Below are 27,439 nucleotides of genomic sequence, written 5' to 3' on the forward strand. Positions count from 1 at the left end.
ATTACTTACTTTAGTGGAACATAATTTACTTTGAGCAACAGTTTGGAGTTATTCTTTAGTTGTAAAGTTAAAACAATTCAAGTAATTACAGATGAGACATTTACATGACAGCGTTAATATAACCCTTAAACGTGCAGTACGCAGAATGTTTCTGGCATCATTGGGCAAACGTCCTCAGCTTAATATTAACAAACGTAGTCATTTTAAAGCCAAACCAAGTAGTTGTGTTGCGTTTTTTGTTTTGTTTTGTTTCAATTTACAAGGTTAACCATGTGTTTAATAAGGTTTAACACTACAATCATAATCCTGGAGAAAATATGTTTCCCTCAAAACATAATTGAGAATGCAGATTAGTTGTATGGGAACGGAATTTTGTCGGAGACAGGGTTGATTAGAAAATACATTTGCATAAATAGATGCACATTTGCTGAACTTTATCATCCGATACTGTACAGAACAAAGTCCACCATCATGCATTTATTAGATTTATACATAACTGTATTTACTTTTATGAAATATACCAGTGTAGACCACTGCATAGATGTAATTAGAGCCTAATAATCCCTTAAAGTTGTCAGAACACATCAACCAGGTTGTTTGCAGTGTGTGTGTGTGTGTCCTCTACAATGGCTACAGTACTGTACCTTGCTGAGTTTGGCCTCGTACTCCTCCACCAGTCTCTTCTTGTCCTGTTTGAGTTCCTCCACCCGCTCCGTCAGAGATTCCACCTGTAACACGTCAGCACAACATGAGAAAGAGCGCTCATGTTCAGTGTTGAGTGTGAGTTTGGAGAAATCAAAGAACAGATGGTTGTCTTTAGTGGTTTGGTGCAGAGAGATAAAGTGTTTCATAGCAGGGACCTTACATGTATAAAGTGTTAATTCACTGACAGTTAATAATGTAGTGATCACTGCTGCCCCACTTTCTTCTGGTCGTCTCTGTTGTGATTTAGTTTGTTGCTTTGGCTTTGATTCCTGCTCTACTTTCGCAGCAGTTGGTGTGTTACCTCGGCTTTATGGAGATGCCCCAGTTTCTCCTGGTCTTTACTGTAGTTTGCGTTGTGGCTCTGGTGGCTAAGGAGGAGCTCCTGGACCTCCTGCCTGTGCTGGCCCTTCAGGTCCTCCAGAGCGACCCTCTTCTCCTGCTCAAACTGGGTCTGGGCCTGGCCGAACGTACGCAGCTTCTCCTCGAAGGACCGCCGCATCTCCTCCACCTCCCTCGACATGGACACCACGCGCTGCGTGTGCTGCACAAGAAGACAGAGTTCATATGTGGGTTTGTAGGCGTATTGCACTGTGGGGTAAACTTTCTAAAGAGCTCTAAGCCAGGTGGCGATGTTCCGCCTTGGGGGAATTTGACCTTCTGGCTGCCAACCTGCCTGCGCTAAATTAGCTCTGAAAACCAGCAAACACATTGAACACAACCACACCATCTGAACAGTTAACAAATATAACAAAAAACATCATTTAGCATTTTCTTCAATCAACCAAGTACATATTGATACGGATATTCAATACCAATAACTTGGTCTCTACACTCACAGTTTGCATGCATCTCTTGGGGCCAGATTTACATATACAGATTCACGCCTTTCATTTAATTTGCGAGCACAGTCTGAAATTAGCATTTCATTTACGAAGGCAGCAGATAATTACACAATCAGCGACTCGTGCTAACTACTAGGTGCAATTTGTACCTGAACACACAAGCTCAAAAGGTTCACTCCAGTGGTGAATTGTGAGCAACACAGAGCCCTAAACCAGCTCTGAGAGGATTTTCTGATACTAAAATTGAACTATTGATAAATGAAGTTACAGACACACAAGCTGGCATTCAGCAGTAACGACTCTTATGAAAACACGAGTACAAACACACCTTTAAATAGCCTCAGTGCTCTTTCTTTGAGTGTCACTCAAAATCATCCATCATCCGTTCCCTTGTACCACAACAGAGCTGCACACCCTCTACCCTCTGTATATAAATCGATACAGTAATGTCATCCGTCTGTCTATTCATCCTGTCGACTAGCGTATCGATTAGTAACAATGTTCACTGTCCACGCACACACACAGGGAGAAGGTCATACACACTGGCTGACTTATACACAATGGGCATCGTGCAAGAACTACTCGTACGGATGGATTCGTTCTTAAGTGGCTTGTACGAGTGATTTAGGAGAACTTGTTGCATTTTTCTCGTATTTAAAATTCTTCTTAGGTACGAACACAATTTACGAGTGGTCCATCTGAAGTTAGGAGCGTTTGCTGAATCTGACGTTGCCACTCGTAGGAGCCCACAATATGAAAAAAGGAAGTCAAGATAAGAATACAAAAATGGTCTTGCATGAGGCCCATTGTGTTCTCCTGATGAATAACATACCACTAGAATCGTGGTACTCCTCTGCCACTTACACAGGATAACAAGGAGGGCTGTTCCATTAGACAATCATTATACTATTAACTTTGGTTTTAGAGAGTTTTACTTTATGGTTATGTCCCCATCAGTGGGAGTTAATATCCTTATTGCTGCTATTGTTAGCACGGTTAATATACTACACACTAAGAGAATGGCCGGGGGGGGGAGGTGCTGCGATGCAATTTGACATTTACCCATCACATGCATGGTTTATCAAGTATGTTGTTTCAGAACCATGGACAGCACTGTTTGTTACGTGTAGAGAGTAAGTGTGACACTGTCCGTTGTACTGAAATGGAGTGGAGGAGATCGATAGGACACGGTTTCTTAGTTCGGTTTCTTCTGCTTGCTTTTCATGGTTGTAAAAAGAGAGAGAGAGAGAGAGAGAGAGAGAGAGAGAGAGAGAGAGAGAGAGAGAGAGAGAGAGAGAGAGAGAGAGAGATCGTTTTTGTAAACTTTCATGCAAATAAACACACTTTGAGTTGAGATCGCAATCTTTAACACCCTCCTCAGTCACTTCACCCTGGCCTGGGTGTCGGACTAAAAAAGTGTAACTACTCAACAGTAGTTTAATATAGGCCTATGTCTGTTTCAATGCATATTCCCCCACCCCCTCCGCGAGCCTTGAAATTATGCCGCCCCTCCCCCCCCTTGTTCAGATGCATTCTGCGGCCCATGGGGCATGGTATACGGAACAAAACATACAACACAGAACTGGTGGAGAAACCAATTTACACTTAGTCACTTCATGTGTCTTGGGATGATTAGCTAATCAACAAAGCCAAGTGTAAATGTATCCACCATGTCGAGGTGTAAATGCATCCAAGAAGCATCTGACGCAGATTGAAATTCAGTTGTTCAAACCACCTCGGGAGGTTGACACACATTCTATCCAGATGTTGATGTTGGAGGTGTAAATGCATCAGTCTTTCTAAGACGCACATGTAATATTTAATCCTCTCTCCGTACTGTAACTACACCAGTAAACAAGATGTGGAAATGACTCACAGGGTCTACCCACTGTGATACCGGCAGTTGGTTGAGGTTGCTCTGAAATTACACTGAAGTTATTCCTTCTTTCATTAAAGTGAGCTGTTGCAATGTTTATCTGATCCCTGATCAGTGCAATCACTGAACCATCTGTGTGGGTATCATCCATCCATGTGTTTGCCTTCATCTATGGCATTGCTATTACCACCCTGATGTGCATGTAGCCTGCGAATCAAAGACCAAGACAGATTGAAATCATATTTGTGTACTAGCCAACTAAGACGCATATATTTGGCTAAATGTAAACAAAAGTGTATTAAATCTCATTTGGATTTCATCCGGACACGAGACACTGGAAATAACAAGTGAAAAAGGGGACCTAAAGGAGCCTTGATCACTACTACTATAATCTAATCTCAATATAAACAGATTCAGCACTCACATGTAGAATCTGTCGGGACTAGATTTATATCGGAATCGTTCTGGTTTCCGTTTGTAGTCCGAGTAGTATTGACCACTCACGTCCAAGCAGGCTTTGGTTGAATGCAGGTAAACAGTCCGTGTGGAGAGCAAAGGGAGGTGGAACGCATTGGCTAAAATGCAATCTCTGAACCCACCCGGCTATCGTCTGACGATGATTCAGCTTTTTACTGGTTTAAAATGAGCTTGTAAACTGGCTACTTGTGAAACAATCCGGTCGTACACGTCGTTTCTCAACTCTCTCAGCTCCAGTCTCACATCTCAAGTTGCTAATCGGACTGTAAACAACCGGTGCACGGAAAAAGAAGTCTTGGCCCTGATATCCACCGGCTACACCGGATCCCCAAAAATATAACCCCTTGCCCCCAGAGGCTAATCCGTCGTCAGGCTGGAAGGAGATTGCTAATACTACGCAACACGTTAAATATCCAGACAAACGCACAGTGGTGATGCTGAAAGACAAGAGAGACTCTCCAGCCTCACAACAGGAGACAGAAACAGACATTAGTACTGATTACCTGCAGCTGTGACTACTGCAGCATCACACCCACACACACATACACACATACACACACACACACACACATACTGCATCATTCCTCTGTCTACCTGAGCCTCGGTGCAAAGCTGCATGTCCTCCACCCTCTGACGGTAGCTCTCGAACTCGGCCAGCGCCTGCCTCTTCATCCTATCGTGGAGCTCCATGGATTCCTCCAGAGACTGGATCCGCCTCTTCAGGTCCATCTCATCGCTGATTTTGCTCTTGTACTGTTGATTTAAACAATAGTATTTGGAATCCGCATCCGATTGCGCACCGAAACACACATCATCGATCATGGGATGGATGAGACTGATTATGTAGACTGAAATGTTCAATGTTGTGCAATGTGAAAAACAAATCCTCGAGAAAAAAATAATGGTGCCTTCAAATTTGGTCGTGTTTACCGTGCTCACGAGAAGAGTCCATATGAACACCCCCCTCTTGTGGTATTCGATCTTTCAAGTGGAAAGTTTCGAGTTGTGATGTGTTTGTTGACGTTGTCAGAAATGGCGGAGGTCATGGAAGTTCATTTTTCGGTGCATAATAAGTGAATATATTGTAATTTTAGTCTTATATTGTTTTTCTCCGTAATTTTATAATAGGTCTGAGGAAAATGTTGATATTCCCAACTGACTAATCTTTTTCCTCTGTCATTATGCCTTTGCATTTTCTGCATTATGTTACTCACTTGTTAGCCTCTGTAGCTTCTAGACGCCAACAGTAACGTCAATATTGCCGTTGCTTAGCAGCGGCGTTCTCACGACTTAACCACTTGAACGCCAAGCATATCGTGTACACGACTTCCCACGTTGAACACGAGCTCACGATTTTCATTTGAAGGCAGCATAAGTAACAGTTTACAGTAACAAACAGGACAGAATATATAATAATGGTCTCCTTGGCGACAGTAAATAAACACCATGGATTCCTAAATTAGATTTGGTCTTGATTCACAAAAGTGAAAATTTAAAGATTAAATAGGTAAATTCAATTCATCATATTTCATTTAAACAACACTGAACCTTCCCTCCAGGCAGACTATAAATCTCTGTATATACAGTATGTGTTCAACTGTTCGGGGTTTATTCACATTGCTGTCAGTGAAGCAAGTAATTCCCATAAGGAAGGAGAGATGACATATAGACCTAAATAATGAATATTCAGTTGATTAAATATTGATGAGTTCGTTTTGAATGTGATCTCGGTTCTCTGGCTCTCCAGTGGAACAGCTGTCATGTGATAGTGAGCAGCTGCACCACAGAGAAGTATTGTAGTTTAGAGCAGCTATAGATGGCTGTACGATGCACAATGAAACCATCTCATCTTGACCGCCTGACCTGAATGTGACCGCAGTGAGTTCATTTCCAAAGAGTCCCCTCGGCTGTTTAAATCAATAGTCAAATCGAAGCTCACTCATGCCAAAAGAGCACAAATCTTTGCTCCACTAATTCATCTATTTAACCAGAAAAACATATTAATAACTCATGAGTTGTCAATCAATCTAAAAGAAGAAATTCTGTCAAATGTATTTACTTAATCCTCCCAGGAAGCAGTTATTGATTTAACATGGCATTACTTATTTAACTCGATGTTTATTTACACCCAGTGGTGGAAAGTACATTTCAGAGGCAAATACTGTGCTTTTTACTCCACTACATTTATTTGATCAATTTAGTTACCTTACAGATTCAGATTATTACTACAAAATATGATCAACAAATATATGATAAATTATTAAAGATTAAACCTTTACCAGCTGCATCATTAAAGTGATATGTACATTAATATATCAATGATAGTATTACAACTATATATATTATTCTGAAATGGGCCATTCTGCATAATGAGTACTTTTACTTTTGGTACATTAAGTAAATTTTAATGTTAATACTTTTATAGAGCTGCAACGATTAATTGATTAATAGATTAGTTGACAACTATTAAATTAATCGCCAACTATTTTGATAATGGATTAATAGGTTTGAGTCATCTTTTTTAGAAAAGTTCTCTGATTTCAGCTTAAATGTGAATATTTTCTGGTTTCTTTACTCCTCTATGACAGTAAACTGAATATCTTTGAGTTGTGGACAAAACAAGACAACTGAGGACGTCATCTTGGGCTTTGGGAAAAACTGATTGACATTTTTCACCATTTTCTGACATTTTATAGACCAAACAACTAAACGATTAATCGCGAAAATAATCGACAGATTAATCGAAAAAAATTTTGAATACAGGACTTTTAATTGTAACAGAGTATTTGTACACTGTGGTAAAACTACTTTTACTTTAGTGAAAAGATCTTGTTTTAAGAATACTTCTTCCACCACTGCTTCCACCCACAAATCTGCTTTCTCTCTTCAGTTGGTATCCTGTGTCGTTCTTACATTTAAACTGTACATCCACATAGAGAATATACATTTTTATGACATTTCTTAACAACTTAGGACAGATGATATAACTCAGAGAGCATTAACTTCATTTAAAAGTCAGTGTTTTTAATTAATTACATTAAATGTAAAGACCTGTAGTATCTTCTCTCTGGTCTCGGACAGAATCTGCTGCACCTCCTCCTCATGGGCCTCCTTCAGAGTGGCGATGGCCGCCTCGTGCTCGTCGTTTTTCGTGTTCAGTGCATAGATAACCTGCAACGGAGAGGAGAGAAACCCATTAGCTCTTAGACATGTTCATAATCAGGAGTTATTACAGTATTAAAACTGGTGGGAGACCAACTGCACCTCTCGTAGCTCCGGTTCAAACGACATGGACTGCTGTGTTGTTTAAAAATTAAAGTGGAGACAACAAATGAAACAGCAGAACGTCATAGCATGAGGTAAACTAAGGAAATATGAAGATTAAAGGAAGGTTGATATTGATGCTAACGTTCAACACTGTTAAATATATTCTTTGTAGGATGGAGAAGCTTCTCAATCATCATAATGAATTTTACGTATGCGCAATGGTTGGTGCTGTACTCAAAGTTTAGAATATGCACTATAACACACCAAAAATGATTCAAAGGTACTTAAAGGGCAATGTCAGTATTTTTCAACCTGGACCCTATTTTCCAATGTTTTTGTGTCTAACTGACTAAAAGCGACAACAATTTCCGAGATTTATCCAGTATTGAGGGAGAACGCTGTAGGCGGCAGCTGCTCACAGGCTGTAGTGTAATCCTATTGGGGCAAGCTGGCACCGTCATTTACGTGCACTAAAAGTGCTTGTTTTTGCCATGACAGCCTCAGATTGTTATTATAAATGTCTGACATTATGGAAAGAGTCTCGCTCAAGGAGAAGTCTCGTTGTGAAATCTGGCGAGGTGACGTGATGCCGGAAGACAACGGTGGAATAGTGGAATACATCCACGGTGGAAACTGCCCAGCCGGGCAGAGTTTGTTGTGTTGGAGTACAGAAAGCGTAGCTTAGTGTTATCTAAAATATTTTAAATGTCATGGCTGAATCTTTAGATGATTTCTGTAGGGTCCTTTCCATAATGTTGTCAGACACTTAGACACAAATAAATGGGAAAATAGGGTCCAGGTTGAAAAATAACAAAGTTACCCTTTAACATATGGCTACATTGGTGCAAAGACGTAATACAATTTCACTGTTGTTGGGCAATGCCATAAAAACATTTGTCACACTATTACATTTTTTTCAAATCAGCTTACAGATCAAATGCAATGAAGACATAAAGCAGGCAGAGAAATGCAAATTACTGCCGTATTATGTATAATGCTATTGCACTGCAAATGAGCAAAGCTGACAAGTAAATGAGCTGGTACACAGCTGCATACAGTATATGCAGTAAAAACCTTCCAGTGCATTCCTGGATGCTTCCAGTATTAGCTGAGAAGCACCAGTGATGCCCCACACTAATAAATTAGAGATCGGTCGATGCCTCGTATTGCTGGGGATAAAAATAACACAACCAAACTGTTGTGCATGAGATTGACCTTTAAATCCATCCCAAAAATACATGCAGCCATCCAGAGAGCTGTAATCTGACAGCACAGTGATCCCCTGCTCACAGGGAGAGAGAGGGAGAGAAACAGAGAGAGAGAGGGAGAGAGAGAAAGAGAAAGAGAGAGAGAGAGAGAGAGAGAGAGGGGGGGGTTTTACATTTCCACATGAAAAACCACGAGACACTCTTCCCCATGCTTCTTTCCCCCTGCCATGAGAAATAAAGCTATGTGTTGCCTCTTTGAAAAAGCCAAGTCAATAATTCAGCACACTGAACTGTGCGAATGCCTTTGTTTACTCCGGACCAAAGTCCGTCAACAGAATTAGAAAAGAGCGTGTAGACCAAATGAGGAGAGAAAAAGGAGAAAAAGCTTTCTTTGAAACAATGACGTCCACTTTTTATGCCCGGCCATGCCTCGCTGAGAGATGAAAGGATTTACAGAGCTTTACTCAATAAGAGAAGAAACTAAGACAATCAAAAGGTACTCAGCCATGGGACTTATTCCCTCATTTGATTTTTACTGACCTCTTAATGTGAACATGATCATCCCCATATGCGGCATATTAAATATATCTTGACATTTATATAATTTTTTTATTATTTGACTTTTACTTCAAGCCTAATTTGCTTCGCATTTTTAATCTAGACCATATTTGTTTATTTTCCTCCACTTTCTTTGGGCAACAATTCAATATAATCACTTATTTTTAACCCACATTATTATGAAACAAGATTTATCTGTTAGCAGTTGGCTGGACTTTTTGTTGTCGCTGTTCACTTTCTCATTGGAAAAGTAGCAGTTTTCTGCATGTTCAACATGCTTCATTTAGCCTGTTAGCGTGCTAACATGCTCACAATGGCAATGCTAACATGCTGATCTTTAGCAGGTATACAATCAGTCTTCTTTTTGCAACCAGAGGAGTCGCCCCCTGCTGGCTATTAGAAGTAATGCAAGTTTAAGGCACTTGAGCATTGGCTTCACTTTTCAGACGTGGGAAGTAGCCCACTGATTTCACTCAAAACCACAAATATCTACCTCATGGTGGCGCTAGAAGAAAGATCAGAGGATCACCAAAGTCATTAGGATTAATCCTCTGAGGAACATGAATGTCAATTTTATAGAAATCCATCCAACAGTTATGGAAATATTCCAGTCTGGACCAAAAGTAGTGGACAGACAGACCAACACTTTACGCAGCTACTACAGCTAATAATTCACATACTGGGATGTATTGAGATCAAATGGAAGCAGTAAACTCAAGTGGTCTTATTTATAAATAGGCTAAAATCACAAGTTTATTCCACAGAGTTTCACGATCTGTCCTTTCATTTTGGATCTCTCGTATCAAGTCTCTCAGTCTGCTTTTTCAAATGAGGAATGAAACGTCCGAGATCAGAGGCAAACTGCAAGGAGCCAAATAAAGCTGAGAGAATTCAGTTTACTCCAAAATAAAACATCCTTTTCCTCCACGAGTCTAAATTATTCAGCCAGCTCAGTCTCTCATCAGCTTAGGAAGTGAATGGAGCAGACGTAACAGTTAGAGGAGCTAAAATCTCCATCACATCCCGAGAGCCATCGGCACACTTCTGCAGATGAAATGCACTAATCATAACGCTGTGGGGTCTGCAGTTACACATACGCACACACACACACACACACACACAACAAAATAACAAACACATACAGTATATGCACACACATGTATCAAAGTAAACATTTACACTGCCTCGTGAACCAATACACCCGCATCTGAACTCATCAGCTTAATTTGCCCGACAAATGGACAGAGAGACAAGGAGGCAGAGACAAGTGTGTGTGTGTGTGTGTGTGTATGTGTGTGTGTGTCTTTCATTGTCATCATGAGGGATCAACAGATATTGGATCAAGCCAGCAACGTGCCAAACGTAGATATTATTTTAGAGTGGGTTGCAGATATCAGCAAATATTTTAAGTTAATATTCACAATATTTGAATTTAACCATATTAATGACATATAGGTAAATAATCTATGGTTTTAATGCTAAAGAACACATTTCTGGAGGAAATTCCCAATAAAGAAATATAATATATAGTATGTATAGTAATAGTCACCCATCCTGACTTCTGGGGCTTTGTGAGCACTACAATACACACAGGTTTGGGGACTTTCTTACTCTTAACTGATCCTCTCGGGCAGTGCTTCCTCCCAGACAAAGCTCTTGTTAAGGCAGTGGCACAGGCTTAAAGGAAGTCCTGCCTTAAGGCGGAATTATCTCCGTCGAGAGGTGTTGTGTGCTTTCATACAGCGAGTTCAGCTTATGATTTAACCCTTCAAACTGTCACAACCCTAGATGTCTGTATCATGCAGTATTGTGCTATGAACATTCATTTTATACCTCAAGTAACTGCTGTGATTGTTGCTCATGTTCACGTAAACACATAGGGCCCGGAAAAGTTGAATTTTGTCAGGGATTTTCTTGTAAAATAAAGATTTGTCCAGCATTACTGTAATGGGAAAAAATGACATTATTTCTTCACTGTAAATAAAGAAACAAACCCCAAATTGCAAAAACTGCTCACACGAATGTCCACCAACACGTGTCAATTTCCGCTCATTACATGCATAGTCTTTTCAAAATAAACTTCTGTCTTGACAGGAAACAACTTCCTTAGGTTTAGGCAAAAAAATTATTTAGGCTTAGGAAAAGATCAACTCGGTAAGGATTAGTCAATAAAACTACTTAGTTAGGTTTAGGAATAGATCGCTTTTGGTGGCGTTAGTTAAGTACGTAAATTACGTGACAAATGAATCAATGTTGACTTCTGGTTTCACACGGGACACCAACACCGGTCTTAGGTGTTTTCAGACCCACCCATCCACCCCGACCTCCTCCCTACGATATGTCCTAGTACACGATTACGTGAATTACACACAAATTCATTTCATGGGATATATACAAATTATAGTGCGTTACTTTTCATAGGTATAGCTACGAAGGGTGTATGAGAACAGCCTGCCTATAGCCCGTGCTAGTCCATTTACCATTTACCATAATTTTGCCTTAAAGATGAATTCATTTTTTACAAGTTGCAAACACAACACCGACATATTACCAACTTATGACCACGGTCCAATATTCCTTCTCCTTTATCTTTGTCTCCACCAACTCCTGAGGGAAATATCCGGCTGTTAAGCTGCTAAATGCTCCATCATGTTCACCAGCTAGTTGCTCACTTTGTCTGGTTGTATCAGAGCTGCTTGCTGAGGCTGGAAGAGAGGTTTAAGAGAGCAGTGAGACTGACCCAAACAGTAAAGTTGCGGGCTATAAAACCAATGATGCCTATTATGAACAGACCGGGAGCCCAATGCTACCATGCAGATGAAAGATGGGTGGATTTTTAGGTTGTTGCTTTTGGTTTAGTGCTCGGGTAGATGGCAGAATGTGATAAGAATGATAAGAATCTTAATTATTCTTTCATTGTTTACATGCAGTAACTACTGTGACCTGTTTTGATTATACTTTATTATTCTACTGTACCATAGTGGCTAGTTTTATTCATTCATTAAATCTCAATTTAGACTTTTGGGAAAGGTTCATGTGATTCAGATTAACATTAATGTTGTATTCACTGTTTAAGTAGTTTATTTTGAATAATCAAAGAAGCTGCAATGCCAGCTTCCTTTTACTGAATACAACGGTGGTTTGCTGGTTGGCACATGTTGGTGTATACGTGTGTGTGTGTACATTGTTCTGAGGTGTGAGTGTGTGAGGAAGAACAGAAAGAGAGAGTGTGAGACAGAAGGAGAAAGTGTGAGAGAGTGATCCTCCTCTCATCTCCTCGGGTCGATCGGGTTCACGTCCTCCGAGGAGTTTGCATAAATGACAGTGATACCAGGCAGATCGATACGCTGACAGCGAAATGCCACAAATTTTCATCCGTCAGCTGGGGAGAAAGTCACAGCTGAGAAACTCACTAAGACTTTCACCAGGCGCGAGGCCCTGCTAGCTGCTGGATGAAATATACGGCTCTGCTGTCAAACACTGGAAAAGCTGGAAAAAGTAAAAACAATAAAAACTTCTGCTCACTTTTATGAAAATGAACTTTTTAACCTCTGTTGTACTTTCTTGGCTTTCTGTGATTCTCTCTAAAAACTTTCTTCTTTGTTGTTTGGATGCAGGACTCGTTTGTAAGTGTCAAATCGTGAATATTCTGCATTGCACTCTTGACATTTGCTTGTCAAAATAAGCTTCAGAAAACAGGTTCAATAAACAAACTGTAACTATAATGTCAAAATACACCAAACGAAAGAAATGTTAATGTCTACGAATATATTCACAAACGCAGACGGCTACATTATCTACATAGAAATAGAAGTCTAACTAGGAAATAAAGACCAAACTGAATTAGCTTCTCATATCTCACTGCAAACTTGTTTTCTTATATCAAGTGAAAAACAACTATTTCAACCTGTTTTCAATAGAAATCATTGTGCTTCTTATATCTTTTTAGTGTCTAGATCTTAAAGGACCAGTGTGTAATATTTAGGGGGATCTGTTGGCAGAAATGGAATATAATATTAAGTATGTTTTCATTAGTGTATAATCACCCGAAAATAAGAATTGTTGTGTTTTCGTTAGCTTAGAATGAGACGTTTATATCTACATAGGGAGCGAGTCCTCTTCATGGAGCTGGCCACTATGTTTCTAAAGTAGCCCAGAACTGCTTGGGCCGGAGTTGATAATGTTACTTGCTCCCGTCGCCGCCACTCTCTCTCTCTCTTGCATCACCACTCACTTCCCACTGGCTCTGCTCCAAATGACCTACGCTACTCTAAAAACATCTGGCTCTAAAGAGGGCCATTCGCGTTTTCGCATCCGCCACCGTAGTCCTCCTCCACGCTTGGCACACGGGAGAGGCTTTGGTTGGTTGTAATCTCAACCTCACCGCCTGATACCACTAGATCCTACACACTGTTCCATTCAATTATGAAAAGAATATGTCGCTACACTGGAATAAAAAAAAAAAATTACTTTGATGGTTTCTGCACAGCCACTTATTTTTAAAGTCCTATCATGAAAAATTCACTTTTTCAGTGCTCGTCCACATACGTTTGGGTATCTGGAGTGCCTACCAACCCACAAACCGTGAAATAAGACAACCATGTCAGTTTTTTTGTGGGCAGGTGCTAAAATGGAAATAGTAGAAACCAGAAATACAAGTATGAACCTGAGAGATTTCTGCAGTTCTCAAAATACAAACTCTAGAGATGAATGAATACATCTTACATTTGTCCTATCTATTCATATTATTGGGTCCTATAATGATCAACGGCTCCACCAAAAAAACTCTAAAAGTTGAATCTGAAGAAAAACTAAACCTCTCCAGAACATTTCAACAATAGCAGCGTGAAGCAGTCTGACAGGGGAGGCAAGTCATAACTTTTTAATTAGGTAATAAAAGAAGAATCTGAGGTGATCAAAGCATAACATGCTGCTTCATCTTCACTTCTCCAACACTCTCAAACCTCAAATTTTGTCACCCTAAATTACTTATGAGCCTTATTTTTAGACTCTTCTTGTTGTTGTTGTTGTTATTTTTGCCCACTGCCAGCATCACCTCACATACCCCGACACGGTCAATATTTTCACAAGATACGTCTCTGTGGTTTTGTATTTTTCTGATTTATTGCTACCTTTCCAAAGCCAGGAGAAAAAGGAGATTCACACTGTAGCTCTGTCTCTCTGAGGGTTAAGTTGTAGGTGTTGTGATTTACTCACAATCTGGAGTATTTGTTCCTTTAGTTCAGAATAACTGCACTAAAGATATGAAATACAAGCCTCGTCCTCTGCCGACGGGAGCAGTGGAGTAGTTTGTTAGCAGTGGGACTGCAATTCAGAGCCACTACAAAATGCAACATAAAAAAAACAAGCATTTATGAAAATATTATTGACTTCTGATATCCAGCAGAGCCTCGTGCCTTGAGAAACTTTAACAACAGTTGGGGATGAAAGCAAACCAGAGTATTCCATGAAGTAAGAGATATGAACACCAGCAGAGAAAATAAACAAAAGTCCATTAATCTTTGCTAAAAGTTACACTAAATTAAAAGGGGTTTGATTAGACTCCAATGTGCTGCCAAAGTCTTTGAACTGACGGGATGAAAGCTACCAAAATGAAGTCCATTAACAAAGCTAATTTGCAACAAAGGGACCCACGAAAGTGTATGATGAACCAACCTGCAGACCAAAGAAACAAACTTCAGCTGAATGCAAAAGTGACAGCAGGCACCGAATGTTCCTCTAGACTGGCGTCATTGGCTTTACTCAGGATCAAAAGACATAAATAAAAGATGAAAAGATGCTGGTTCTCTGCAGAAACAAGACTGAACAACCTCAAAGGATCTAATGACTCCTAACGAACTCTGACTGGCAGCAATCTCCTCTTATTTCACTCTCACAGGCCTGAACACACACACACCTCACTCATCTCTCAGCTCAAGTCTCTCTGTCCGCCTGATGAGACTTTGATGATAATGTCGATGTCTAATGACGACCATTTCACCCCCTCAACACTAGCCGGTAGTCATTTTCCACCCTGTGGCAGTGGAGCTTTGTCTTGGGAGTGCAGTGGGTGTCGGCACAGAAAAGGAGAAATAACAGAGTGATGAAGAATGTACTGAGTGCTGATGGAAGCACACAGCAGACAGAAGAATGGCTGCCACCTCACACTATATAACAAAGACACGAGAAGATCGAAACCACTCTCGTTCTTTAATTATAAGACAACAGCCAGCAGCTGGTTATCTTCTAGTAGCTTAGCATAAGGGCTAGAAACAGAGGCAAACAGCTTGCTTTGTCCATCAGTAACAAAATCCGCTTACCAGCACGTCTGAAAGCTCTTTAATTAACATGTTATATCTGGTTTGTTTAATCTGTACAAAAACTGAAGTGTAAAAATAACAGGCTCTTTGATCCGAGCACTTGTCAGGGTGACACGGGAGTTGGAGGTGGACTTTCATTCTTGTCCCATCCCAATCCTCAAAGAATGACTCCCACCCTATCCCGTTCCTGTGTTTTTCAGTAGATTATGCTATCTTCCCCGCCGACTCCAACTCCATTTTTGCATTTGAATTCTGGTGGCTGCACACACCGTGCATCGTCAAACACGTCACGCACTGGTCAGGTGGCTGGCTATAAACCAACCAGCCACCAGAGCAGACAGGAGACAATAAAAAAAAGAATAAAAAAGACAACAGAACTGTTACCATTTTTGTTCAAAATAAAGAAAATAATGTTTATTCATATTAGAACTGTATTTAAAACGGACTTATTGTTATTATGATTCCCGTCCCACCCACTCCCATTGACTTCTTTTCCTGTCCTGTCCCAGTCACGTGATGAATAGTAAAAGTGTCAGGAATACCGTGACCTGTGGGATTCCCGAAGAAATGTCAGCTTCTAGTTCCCAGGCAACCAGTGGAGACTCCAGGAAGTAGCTGGTCCCAGCCAAGAAATAATCCAGCACACAACCCCACGTAAAAATGTGAAATTGACATTTTTACACTTTTGTTTTTGTACGGATTGAACAAACAAGATATGACATGTTAATCCCTGAGATTGAGAGGGGCTGGCTGGTGGATTCTGTTACTATTCTGTTATTCTGTCTTTCCCAAAAATGTCAAACTATTCCTTTATTGTTTTTCCAAGAGAGATCAGGAAGTGAAAAAAAAATAAAAAATCAGACATTCCCGCAGCCAGTCTTCAACATACACTGACATGAAGTACATTAAAAAATAAAAATAATAATTTCACATTTCCATAACAAGTTGGAGAGCAAAGAGAAGCCCTGATTTCAAAAGAAAAGCCTTGCAGATATGAACCAGTGTGTTTTGTTAGCAGTGTATTGATTTCTGCTCTCTTGGGGATGAAATCGTTAACGGCGTGAAAGAAGGGCAACGGGGAGACGCTGCATTTAATTGCTGCAACAACTATTGACGTGTCATTTCACTGGCAGGACCCTGTTGGAGAAAAGGGGCTGCTGGCAGAGGGTGGTTAGTGGAAAACTGGTTTAGCGATCAATTAGCTTCATCATTACGGCTGCATACCAAATTATTGTTCTGTTGATGGGAAGCCAGACGTGGATTCTCTCTTTTTCCTCTCTCCGTTGTCTCTCGATTAACCCTTCATTCACCCACTGGAGTTAAAGCTACAATCTCAGGAATGTAGAAGAGATGTTCCTGACTGAAGAAAGATATGATTTTTCAGTGACGAAAGCAGACAGTGATCAGATCTGTCCACATCCTGGTGGTGCTTTGACTTAATGTCTGATCACTAGAATGGTTTTTGAATACTACAGCACTTGGCTGAACAATGTGATGAGACGTGAGAGCAACAGACCTCCTGAGCTGCAGTGAGGTACATTAGCAGCTAATTATCATTACCTTCTTACGCTCATTAGCATTTAATCATTCTCTAATTGGAAATGTAATTTCTAATTTTGAGTAGGGATGAATGTGGAAACAGAAATATCTGATTTAATGGATTCTTATTCTTTGTTCTATCCTGTGGCACAAACTACATATTTTTTGTTGAAAACAAGGTCTAGAGGCAGATAAGGATGGATGTTACCAAGATATCATAAAAGCATAAACTGGACTCCAACCAGTTGTAAATCAGGTAATTTTACAAGAACTCTAGATGTGTATTAAAATGACTTATCTCTGTCTGTTCTTTCACAAGACCCATGTGTTGTGTTTACTCTCCCTTTATGGTCGTACTTTTCATGTTTATCCCGTCACCAAAGTCTGTGTCTTTTATTCGTGTAGCTCCAATATCTTCAGTCCTTTCTCATCTTTTTGTATTCTAAAGGCTTAAAATCATATGTGGATTTGACATTATTTGACAATACTGGCCTTGGTAGTAATAGTTTTCATCCAGCACACATGGAACGGAGAAGATGGAACTTGACTGATTGCTTTACAATTTATATGTATTATTTGTGCACACTTTTTGGCAGCACCATGACAAATAACCTTTTTAGAGGGAAGAAACATCAGCAATTTGCAGATTAAAACCAATATTGGTATCCGCTCGTCCTCCCATCTGTAATGTGCTGCATCACCGTCGCACCTTCCCCCACCACCATCTCAAAGTTTCATACTTTTAAATAAAAAATGCACACGGAGGCAGACTGCCATCTCATTTCCACAGCCTCAATATTATGCATTTACTGGGAGTGAATTTAACGAAGCACGGAGAGACAGATAGGAGGCCTAATTACTTTAATTATAATGTGTGGCTGTGATCTGCTAAACTGTAAGGTGCACCTTAATCCGTCAGCTAATTATGGGATGTTCCGTGGCGGTGTAAGTGGCGGTGCAATTGAGGTGGGGTTGAGCCGACGAGTAAAACGCAAAGTTTGGCATTAATTAAAAGCAGGATTTGTGATCAGCGGATCGGCTTTGGTCTTTGACTACTCCATGTGAATATTTTAAGGCTGTCAATCCATTAAAATAATTAATCTCGATTAATCGCATGATTGTCGATAGTTAATCACGATTAATTGCAAATTAATCACACGTTTTTTATCTGTTCAAAATGTACCGTAAAGGGAGATTTGTCAAGTATTTAATACTCTTATCAACATGGGAGTGGGCAAATATGCTTGCTTTATGCGAATGTATGTATTTATTTATTATTATAGAAATCAATTAACAACACAAAACAATGACAAATATTATCTAGAAACCCTCACAGGTACTGCATTTAGCATGAAAAATATGCTCAAATCATAACATGGCAAACTGCAGCCCAACAGGCAACAACAGCTGTCAGTGTGTCAGTGTGCTGACTTGACTATGACTTGCCCAAAACGGCATGGGATTATCATAAAGTGGGCATGTCTGCATGCTTTTATTCCTAAATCAGGTCCTGACCCTTATTACTTTGGTTACCAGTTAAGATAGGCAAATTAAGAAGTTTCTGTAATACAGCGCCTAAATTGTAAGTTAACTCACACCACAACATAAGAGCATCAGAAACAAGAAGAGCACCGCCTTACATTATTCCAAGTAAAAGATGTAGTCATTTGTTTTGGTGTTTTTTTGCAAAGTGGACGCTCAGGTGAGGACATTTTCCCAAAAGTACAAGAAAAAAATCAATCATGTGAGACATCCAGGGTGCAAAAAAATGGACAACAAATGCTTTACCCTACCAAAAACAATTTGTTAAAGTGCTTCTCACTTCCAAGAAAGTGTCCAGCGTGATTGCCCCAATACAATCAGACATTGTGACATCAACATCTGGCAAGCGAAAGATCTTTTGTTAGCGTTAGACATACACTTAATAAATCATAATCCTTTTGCACAAAGACAGCTTGTGGAGTTATTACTGAAACATTTAGCAGCGAAAACTATTTTAGTCACACAGTTTACCCACCACAGCGGAGATGAAAAGACCTGTCACACATCAGGCGGAATATCAGATCATATGAACAGAGAGAGTCCTATTAAACCAATTTACATTTTGCTCTTGAATATTACATTTGTTCTGATGGGAAAAATAATATTCCAGTTTATTTACTCAGTGCCTCGTCTTTTCTATGCCCCGCGCAGACGGCAGGGAAAAGAGTAGCAAGCTGTCTTGTCAACAGCAAGACATTAAGTTAAACAGAAGTCATCAGTTTTCAGATTCTGCTTGTAATGGCTTCATTTAGAGGGATGCACGACTGAATGAGAAAGTTTTGATTTAACGCAGGACCGGATTTACTGAGACGTCTGCATCTTCTTTTTTCTTATTTACCACAAACAGGCTCACGAGTGCAGTTCTCCTGTGATTTGAGGCATTCTGCATGTAAACAGCGATGTGCACAACGCTACTTTATGCATATGCATTTAGGGACGGATCATGCAAGTAGCAGTAAATCCAGCAGACGACATCAACCACATGTGATAAATCCTTCTTAGGTTCTTAGGTAGAAAATCTTCCAAAAAGAAACCAGCACTTTAAAGGAAGCTTGTGCAGGAAATCTAGGCCTCATTGTCTGATTCCTATGGAAGAAATAGCACTAAACACAGGTGGCATAACATTGTAATTTGTAATTTGTAAATTGTACATTTTTATTATTTTATTCTAACGTTTTTATCTATTCTTTTGTTTTTATCTATTCTTTTGTTTTTATCTATTCTTTTGTTATTATACAGTTTGTCTCGCACCAAAAATGCCAAAGAAAATTCCTAGTGTATACCTCTTACACCTGGCAATAAACACCATTCTGATTCTGATTCTTCTGATTCTGATGTTTGGCATCCACTTTAGCCAGTGGAGTATTTTTAGTTTACCAGCTGTTTGTAAGAAAGCCACAATTCTGCATTCTGGCTGGATCTTTAACCAGTTATCATGGTGAGTGTTGCCAATAGTCAAGTCAAGTCAATTTTATTTATATAGCTGAATATCACAAATGCCTCAGGGGGCTTTATAATCTTTACAATACACATGTAACCTAAGCATACGGCTTCTAAAGTGTGTGTGTGTTGTTACTGTATTACGTAATCTAAACAGAGACGTCTCTAATTGAATAATAAGCACCATCTGGAGCCATTAGTTTACTGTAAGTTCTGAGTGCATTTTATTGTTCTTTTTGCCTCTTTAACACACACATACACACACACACAGACAAAATATGTTTGTGTTGCATAATACTAGATAATAATGTGCACATTAGTGCTGGTACAGCGGCTATGGTAGGTTTTCCTATATTTCTGGTGAGAAAGGTGAAAGAGAAAGCCACTATTGATGCTGAGACTGGAGCAGAAATCAAAGCCACAAACGCATTTCAACCCGAGAGGTTTACTGCAGGCCATATTGATAGTGCGCCTAGATTCCCTGGCTGTCAAGATATATATTATTATTTTTTAAGATACTCCTCTAAAGAGCGTCCTGCTACACTGTGAGTTTGCTTGACACACCCGCACATAAGATCCATTGACTTAATTCTACAAGCTGAATAGAATAATCAGTTTATATTAGCCTTATGAATTGACCAAATTATCATCATTTTCTGGATATCTTTGGAGCGGTAAAGCGAAACAGATTTAAATGAGTTCAAGCAGCTTAAAGCACCTAGTAACAGAATGTGAGGTGAGATGTCATAGAAGAGTCTTAGGGCGCGTTCACACCAGCCTTGTTTAATCCGGTTGAACCAAACCCTGGCGCGTTTACCTTCTTGGGTGCGGTTCATTTGGGTTGGTGTGAATGGCGCACTCGAACTCTAGTGCATTAGTAAAATAGAAACAACTTTGCTTCATCCACATACTCAGGAAAGTGCATTGCTATCGCCGAATGAGTGACAACAATTTTTGGCTCATTTTCTGTACATTAGCCAGTTTAGCATGAAAGCATGGTGGAATTAGAAAGTTAACTAGCTAAGCAGCACCTAAATGAATAACATTTAACTACTTTGCTTCATCCAGCCACTCTTGTCACAGCATAGGAAAGCTCATCACACGCATCGAGGCAACTGTTGAGTCGTACATTGGACCAACTGTATGACCAATAATCAAACAACATTTCCACCAGATGACTTTTGTTTACAATTTCTGGACCATTTGAGTTTTGCCTTTGTGAATGGACCAGTTGGACAATTGAAACAATGCATCATCCTCGCACTGGTTCGATTCATGAACCGGACCTTTAGATGTGAACCTGCCTTTAGAGCCGCACGAAGAACAAAGTCGGCATCTGGGTCTTTTTCACTTTTCTAGCCTTCAGATCTCAGCGATACGATTGGGATGCAGCCCGGTGCTGTCAGTGGCCCTTTGTGGGTGTGTGTGTTGTGGAGACCCTGAGTTGATTACAGCCCACCTTCTGTCTACTTTCATCTGTCCACAGGTCTTGGCATTGTCAGGCTCCTACAACAGCTCTTTGCTCAGGTTTTATTTAGGTGGAATGAGGGGTTCATCCCACTCCACCTCTCTTTCTCTCTCAGGATTAAGTTTACTATTGAAGGGAGCTGGAAAACTATCAGCTTTACTTTTACCTTTCACATCTCCATTCAGCCTTTGTTGTCTGAGACAGCACTCGAAGAAAAGATGCGTACCAAACACACTTTGAATTAAGTTAATACGGGACAACTCCACACTTCACAACTCACATCCAATGCCAATGTTAAGTGCCAATGCAGGGAAGTGTTATTATTTAACATAACCACGATCCTTCTAGTTTTGCGCTCTGCGGCGTGTCGGAGAACTACGGTGCCCTTCAGGTAATGTAAAAACGTGAAACCCTCTCTCTAGAGCCAGTGTTTGGTTTGTCCTTTCTGGGCTACTGTAGAAACATGGCGGACTCCGTGAAGAGGACCCGCTCCTTATGTAGAAATGAAGGGCTCATTCTAAGCTAACGAGAACACAACAATTCTTAGCTTCAGGTGATTATACACTAAAGAAAACATAGTTATGAATATTATATTCCATTTCTGCTAATCGATCCCCCGAAATGTTACACACTGTTCCTTTAAGAAAACATGACAGCAGTTGGACAAAATACTTTTTGTTTCTTAAAGTTCTTGACATCAGCACAACTGTCATTATGTTGTTCTGCATCTGCAGCTGTTCTTCCAGCAGAAACAGCATCACACAGATGAACCGCTGAGCTGATGGCCTGCAGCCAGACTCAGGGTCAACTTGGGCGACTTGGTTATTATTTCTGGTTTTATTTCCCATCCAGTTATCTGATCTGCTGGCTCGCTTCCATCTCATTCTTTTTTCTGACCGGTCAGACAGGACTGACGCAGAGTTCAATTACAAGGGGAAAAGCGAAAAGGCTGCTCTCACTGAGAAAGAAATAATCAGTTGTCAAGTAGAACGGATCAAACTGATTTTTTTAAAAGCAACAAAACTGAATGCAGTACGCTGGAGGACCCAATACAAGAGCTGACAAGCAGGAACCTGCAGTATACGGCGGCACAGCAAGTAGCTGACAACAATCATCAGGTCTGATTAATGTATTGTAAAGAGGGATGAATGGAGACACTAACATCCTCGTGAATTTAACTTCTGTTTTGTTTTTTTACTGCTGGTTCCATTTATTTGACATCAGATTTCATAACTGACTCTATCTGTTAATGTCCATCCAGATGAGAGGGGGAGCAGGATGGGATGGGTGTGAATTAAATAAGTGGAGAGAGTTTATCATTTATCCCTCCATCCATCCAGCTCTCGCTCTCCTCGCTGTCACCGACCGGCTCGGGAGGAAAACACGCTGATCTGATTTGTGAATGTGTGTTTCAGAGAGAGAGAGAGATGTGTGTATTTGAATTATAGACAACACAGCCCGGCGCCGGACAGGCAGATTGTAGTGAAAGCTTAAATCCCTCACAAAGGCAGCGCGGCGACTGCTGAAATGTGGCTTGTTGGAGCTGCACTGAGGTTTTTTGATAGACTGCAAAGAACATCATGGCTGTTAAAGGAATAGTTCCATTTCTATTCTGCTACAGAATGAAGTGAATGGCTCTGTGGTGGTGACATAGATGCATGGGCATTTGCTGGGGCAGTTAGTCTTGTGGTCAGTAATCTCCCAGCAGGCTGCGGACTGTCAGACAAAAATAAACAGCAGCACATGGCGCTCGATAAACAATTCTACACAAAAGCAATCTAAGCCACCTATATATAGAGGACAGAACCTGGCAAAAACTAAAATATATGAATGAATGAGAAATGCAAAAAGAAATGTGTAAAGAAATGTATAAAGAAAAGAACACAGAAATAAAAAAATAAATACATAATTAAATAAAAGGGAAAATGAAACAGAAGAGTAAATAAATAAGGGAATTAATACAAAGATAGATAAATAAATAAATAAAGAAGCAAAAACAGAAATATCAATTTATGTCACATTTTATCAATTAATTAATGGCTACATTAATTTTTTATATTATTTTTGCTACATTTATTGACATATTTATTTATTCATTCATTTATTTATTTATTGAGTCATTTATTTATTTATTCATTTATTTTTTATTTTGGAAGGTTCCGTCCTCCACACCTATAATGAAAACAATATATGTTTTATGTGTTTCAGAAGCTGCAGTTGTACTAGAAATAGAAACTCAAGAAACACTAAATGTAGGGCTGGTCGATTATGGCAAAAATCATAATTACAATTATTTTGGTCAATATTGAGATCACGATTATTTAACACGATAGAAAGAACATTTTGTAGGCTACATTTTAAAGTTAAATGCATCAATTCGGTGAACTTTGAGAGCAAAATTAAGAGGCTAGATCTATGAAGAACTTTGTGCTCTAGTAAACAATTGAATCATAAACACATTTGTTGTATGGTTATGAATGGTGATGACACGGCAAAAAAGACGTACCCACAAAACATAGTAAACGAGACGAGGTCCGTGTTTCAAGACGGGTCGGGTGAGTTGCCAACATTGCCGCACTGTTGACAATCGTGCCGGGAGCAGGGAGCTCCGTTCCTAAGCAGCGAGGTCTGGGCGAGGGGTGCTGCAAAGCGCCACCTTCACCCCGGGCCTTTTCCAAGCCGACCTAGAGCCGGTTTGGAGGAAATACGCCCAGCGAGGTCCAGCCACCGCCGGGGAGATCTCTCACGAGGGGATCCTCCCTCACCGAGCGGCCATCCCTGACCCGCTGAGCGGGGCAAAAGCGCACCGCTGTAAAGGAAAGAGGTGCTATAACAAGACAAAATGAGAGCGCCATTGTGAAACGGATTGCGGCACGATAATCGTTTTATGTTAATTATCTTGTTTTCATAATTGTTGGATGCCAAAATTCAGTCCCAAGCACATGACATGTTTGTAGCTGTAATTGCATTCATGAAACGTGTATTTGCAAATAAACTGTCTTAATCTTTCCTGAGACATTAATACTAAAGGACGGCCGTGTGAATGTTTTTTCCCGTGTCACCTCTTTCATGTTCATTCTCAGGTGTTTCGTTACAAAACAAGCCCCTTCATCCACTCCTCTCCGTGTGGTTTAATCATTGAGGAGAAAAGAGGAAGAGGAGGAAGGATTAATCTGTCGGTGACATGCGGCTTCTTCAACGCTGTGTGTGTTTGTGTGTGTGTTTCCATCACTACCTTGATCTCAGAAAATGTCAAAGAGGAGAGGAGAGCCGCGAGAACGCAGACAAAGAAAGTGAAGAAGAGGGTTTTCAGCCAAAGCCATTGTGTCTCTCTCATCAGCTGCACCTCTACAGAAATAAGAGTGTGAGTGTGTGTTTGGTGGCACACCACTCTGAGAAGATGAGAGTCTGGACCACTTTTGCCTGATTTATGGCATCAGGGCCACTACTGCCTTCCATCCACCATCACATCAAAGAGCTCAGCCTCTACATGCTCTGAAAGCCTATACTGTAACGTACTGTAGATACTACCGCACCTTCGTGTTTTCTTGATTAGTCTAAAGCCGGCTGAGCACCTCAACTGGATTTTCCGTCAGAATCCGGGCTGCCAGGAAGCAGATGGAGGGTCTTACTGGTCTCTGTGCGATTGCGCGTCCTTGCCAACATGCCATGTACCGCTGCGTCTTCAGCCCGAAGATCAACAGCAGGGAATAATCCCAGGATTTGGGGCTTTCCTGTCATGATTCCCTCCATGTTTGGGAATCTAGTAAATGAAATATTGCAAAATTGTATTGCGTTATGTAACATTATAACACACGTTTGTTCGCGATTACAGGGAAAGGTCCAGTCCAGTACTGGAGGTTTATTTCTCAGTATGCTTCTTGCTTTTTCTTTGAGAACATGCTGTCATGTTGTTACCTACATTTGCCTATAATCACACATCACGGTAATATATTTCACTTACAGTTGCTGTAAAGAGATTAATGTACCCTTATTACAGGCTATAAACACTACAGTTTCTTATACATCGCTGCTTTGCTGCTCTCTGACTGATATAACACAGCGGTGAATCAACTTAAAGCAACGCCATGAATGCTTTTAAATCTGGCAGCTGGAAGTCGACCAATCAGCAAACCATGGTGCAGCTTTAGATAATGACAACAAGGAGGAGTGCAGGTTTTGTTTTTGTTTTTTAACTTGAATTGAGCGCCGTGTTTGGTTTGTGACCCTGATCGAAGCGAGACACCGTGGCGCGGGCCTCCATAGATGGCGCATGCACAGAGGCGTTCATGCTCAACGCATTGTTCGTTGAGTAAGACGGCAGCAAAGTCAATTTGGTGATCCGCTGATATGTCAGAGCCAAGCAAATGCTAATTTACCCTGTGGTGGAAGGACAGTACATTTGCTCAAGTTCGTACTTAAGTACAAATTCAAGATACTTTTACTTTCCTTGAGTAGTTCCATTTCTACTTTCTACTTCTACTCTACTACATCTTAGAGGTATATATTGTACTTTTTACTCCGCTACATTTGTCTGACAGCTTTAGTTACTTGTTACTTAATGTCCATTGAAAACCACGTATCTCCAGCTGTGTTGAATGTTTGTGATAAACTGAAAGATGAAGTGTTCTTTTATGTGTTGAGGAAATTCTCCTACTTCTTATGGTTGCAATTCCACCAAATCCAGTGACGGAGGGCGTCTCAATGCTTTCCGTTTATTTCCTATGGAAAGCAGGAGAAGCAGTCGCCCAGTGCATGGTGGGAGTGTTGCGGCGAGTAGGTGAGGGTCTCTATTTGCATAAAGTTGAGATTTTTCAAGCTCACGAAACTTGGACTAAGCTGTGAAACCAGGCGATCCAGTTGTAAAATGAAACGCGATCCAGCATGGGCAAAGCATATTTTTCGCTTAAAATGTTTCCAGCAGCGCGTACCCTAGTGTCCTCGCCGGACCTGGTGGACATGTAGCGTTTAGCTAAATAAACTATTTTAAAAAGCCTCTTGGATCAGCTGGAGAATGCATCGTAACAAAGCTGAAAACAGGATTGTTTTTCTGACACCATGAAAAGTTGACTTTTTAGAAATACGTGGTTCTCACAGGACAGCGACGCTACCGACATATGATGATCTTATAGACCATGATGCATTGCTGTAGATTAAACTACCCAACAGGATATAAAACATCTACAGCAGTAAAATGCAACTTACACATTAACGCAGCAGTAATATTAACAGAAACATCAGATATAATAGTGAAACACTGACAGGGAACAATTTACTGCACTCAGTAAGGTTTTGAATGCAAGACTTCTACTTGTAGTGGAGTATTTTCACAGTGTGATATTAGTACTTTTACTTAAGTAAAGGATCTGAATACTTCTCCCACCACCAGCCTTACCAGACCAAAGTGAACAAAGGGATATTTGAGAGCCGTTTTAGATCAGCTGCAGGGATTGAGACATACAGTTTGTTAGGAACAATAGAAGAGTGACGAGCAATTAGCACCGCAGCTAGAGACAAAGAAAGCAATGAGCTACACCTACTCCTCTTACATAAAGCTTGATCTTTACCGAGACGTCACTAAAAGCCAAATGAAACTATCCGTCACCACAGTAAAGAATTGTTAACAATGAGCTGTGATAAATTGACAGCATAAGTGGTAAATTGACAACATGGCAGTTTTATGCACGTAAAGTTGCCGTTGCTGTCATGGTTTCAAACACGCTGTCATGATGAAACTCCCACCTCAACATCAAAAGGCAGTTTTCAGCTTTGCACAACAAAAGATGATGAAGTTTTTAGCCTCAACACTGTCCCACTTCTTTTTGACCTCTGGTCTTTGACAGCCACATGAAAACAGAAACTTCTAACTCATGCACACTTTTTTGAATTTCCACTTGCTCTGGGGAACTGCAGGTCAGAATTACTGTGAGAAATCTCCTCCTCTCTCCCTGCAACTTTAGGAGAAATATTCCCACTTTCATGTCATTGCCTACATAAAAGCATCTACTCATTTCAAAGAGATCCGACCTGCCTGGTGTTCTGCCAAGTCATCTACTGGATGCCCTATAGGTCCAAAATCTTGGCTCTGTAGTACAGCAGTGGCTTTTAAAGTTGGAAGAAGTGCAGGTAATATTTGAATTATACCTGAATTTTAAAGGAACAGTGTGTAACATTTAGAGGGGTATATTCGCAGTAGG

At 40.3% G+C, this 27,439-nt stretch overlaps 1 protein-coding gene across 9 annotated transcripts in view; it reads right to left on the minus strand.

Moving 5' to 3' along the window:
• fam184ab (family with sequence similarity 184 member Ab) overlaps positions 1-27,439 on the minus strand; it is a 179,289-nt gene that overhangs the window by 80,219 nt on the left and 71,631 nt on the right. For 5 of the 9 annotated variants that reach the window (XM_074614722.1, XM_074614731.1, XM_074614726.1 and 2 more), the window contains 4 exons: positions 6,937-7,071; positions 4,495-4,653; positions 1,007-1,246; positions 645-728 (listed from right to left, as the gene is read on the minus strand). In XM_074614722.1, coding sequence (XP_074470823.1) covers positions 645-728; positions 1,007-1,246; positions 4,495-4,653; positions 6,937-7,071 — 618 coding nt within the window. Of the gene's footprint in view, positions 1-644; positions 729-1,006; positions 1,247-4,494; positions 4,654-6,936; positions 7,072-8,382; positions 8,450-27,439 lie in introns of all 9 variants that reach the window. The other 4 variants (XM_074614727.1, XM_074614725.1, XM_074614729.1 and 1 more) reach the window with 2 other exon arrangements.

The sequence above is a fragment of the Sebastes fasciatus genome, chromosome 18 (assembly GCF_043250625.1).
Source record: "Sebastes fasciatus isolate fSebFas1 chromosome 18, fSebFas1.pri, whole genome shotgun sequence".
NCBI classification, from domain to species: Eukaryota; Metazoa; Chordata; class Actinopteri; order Perciformes; family Sebastidae; genus Sebastes; species Sebastes fasciatus.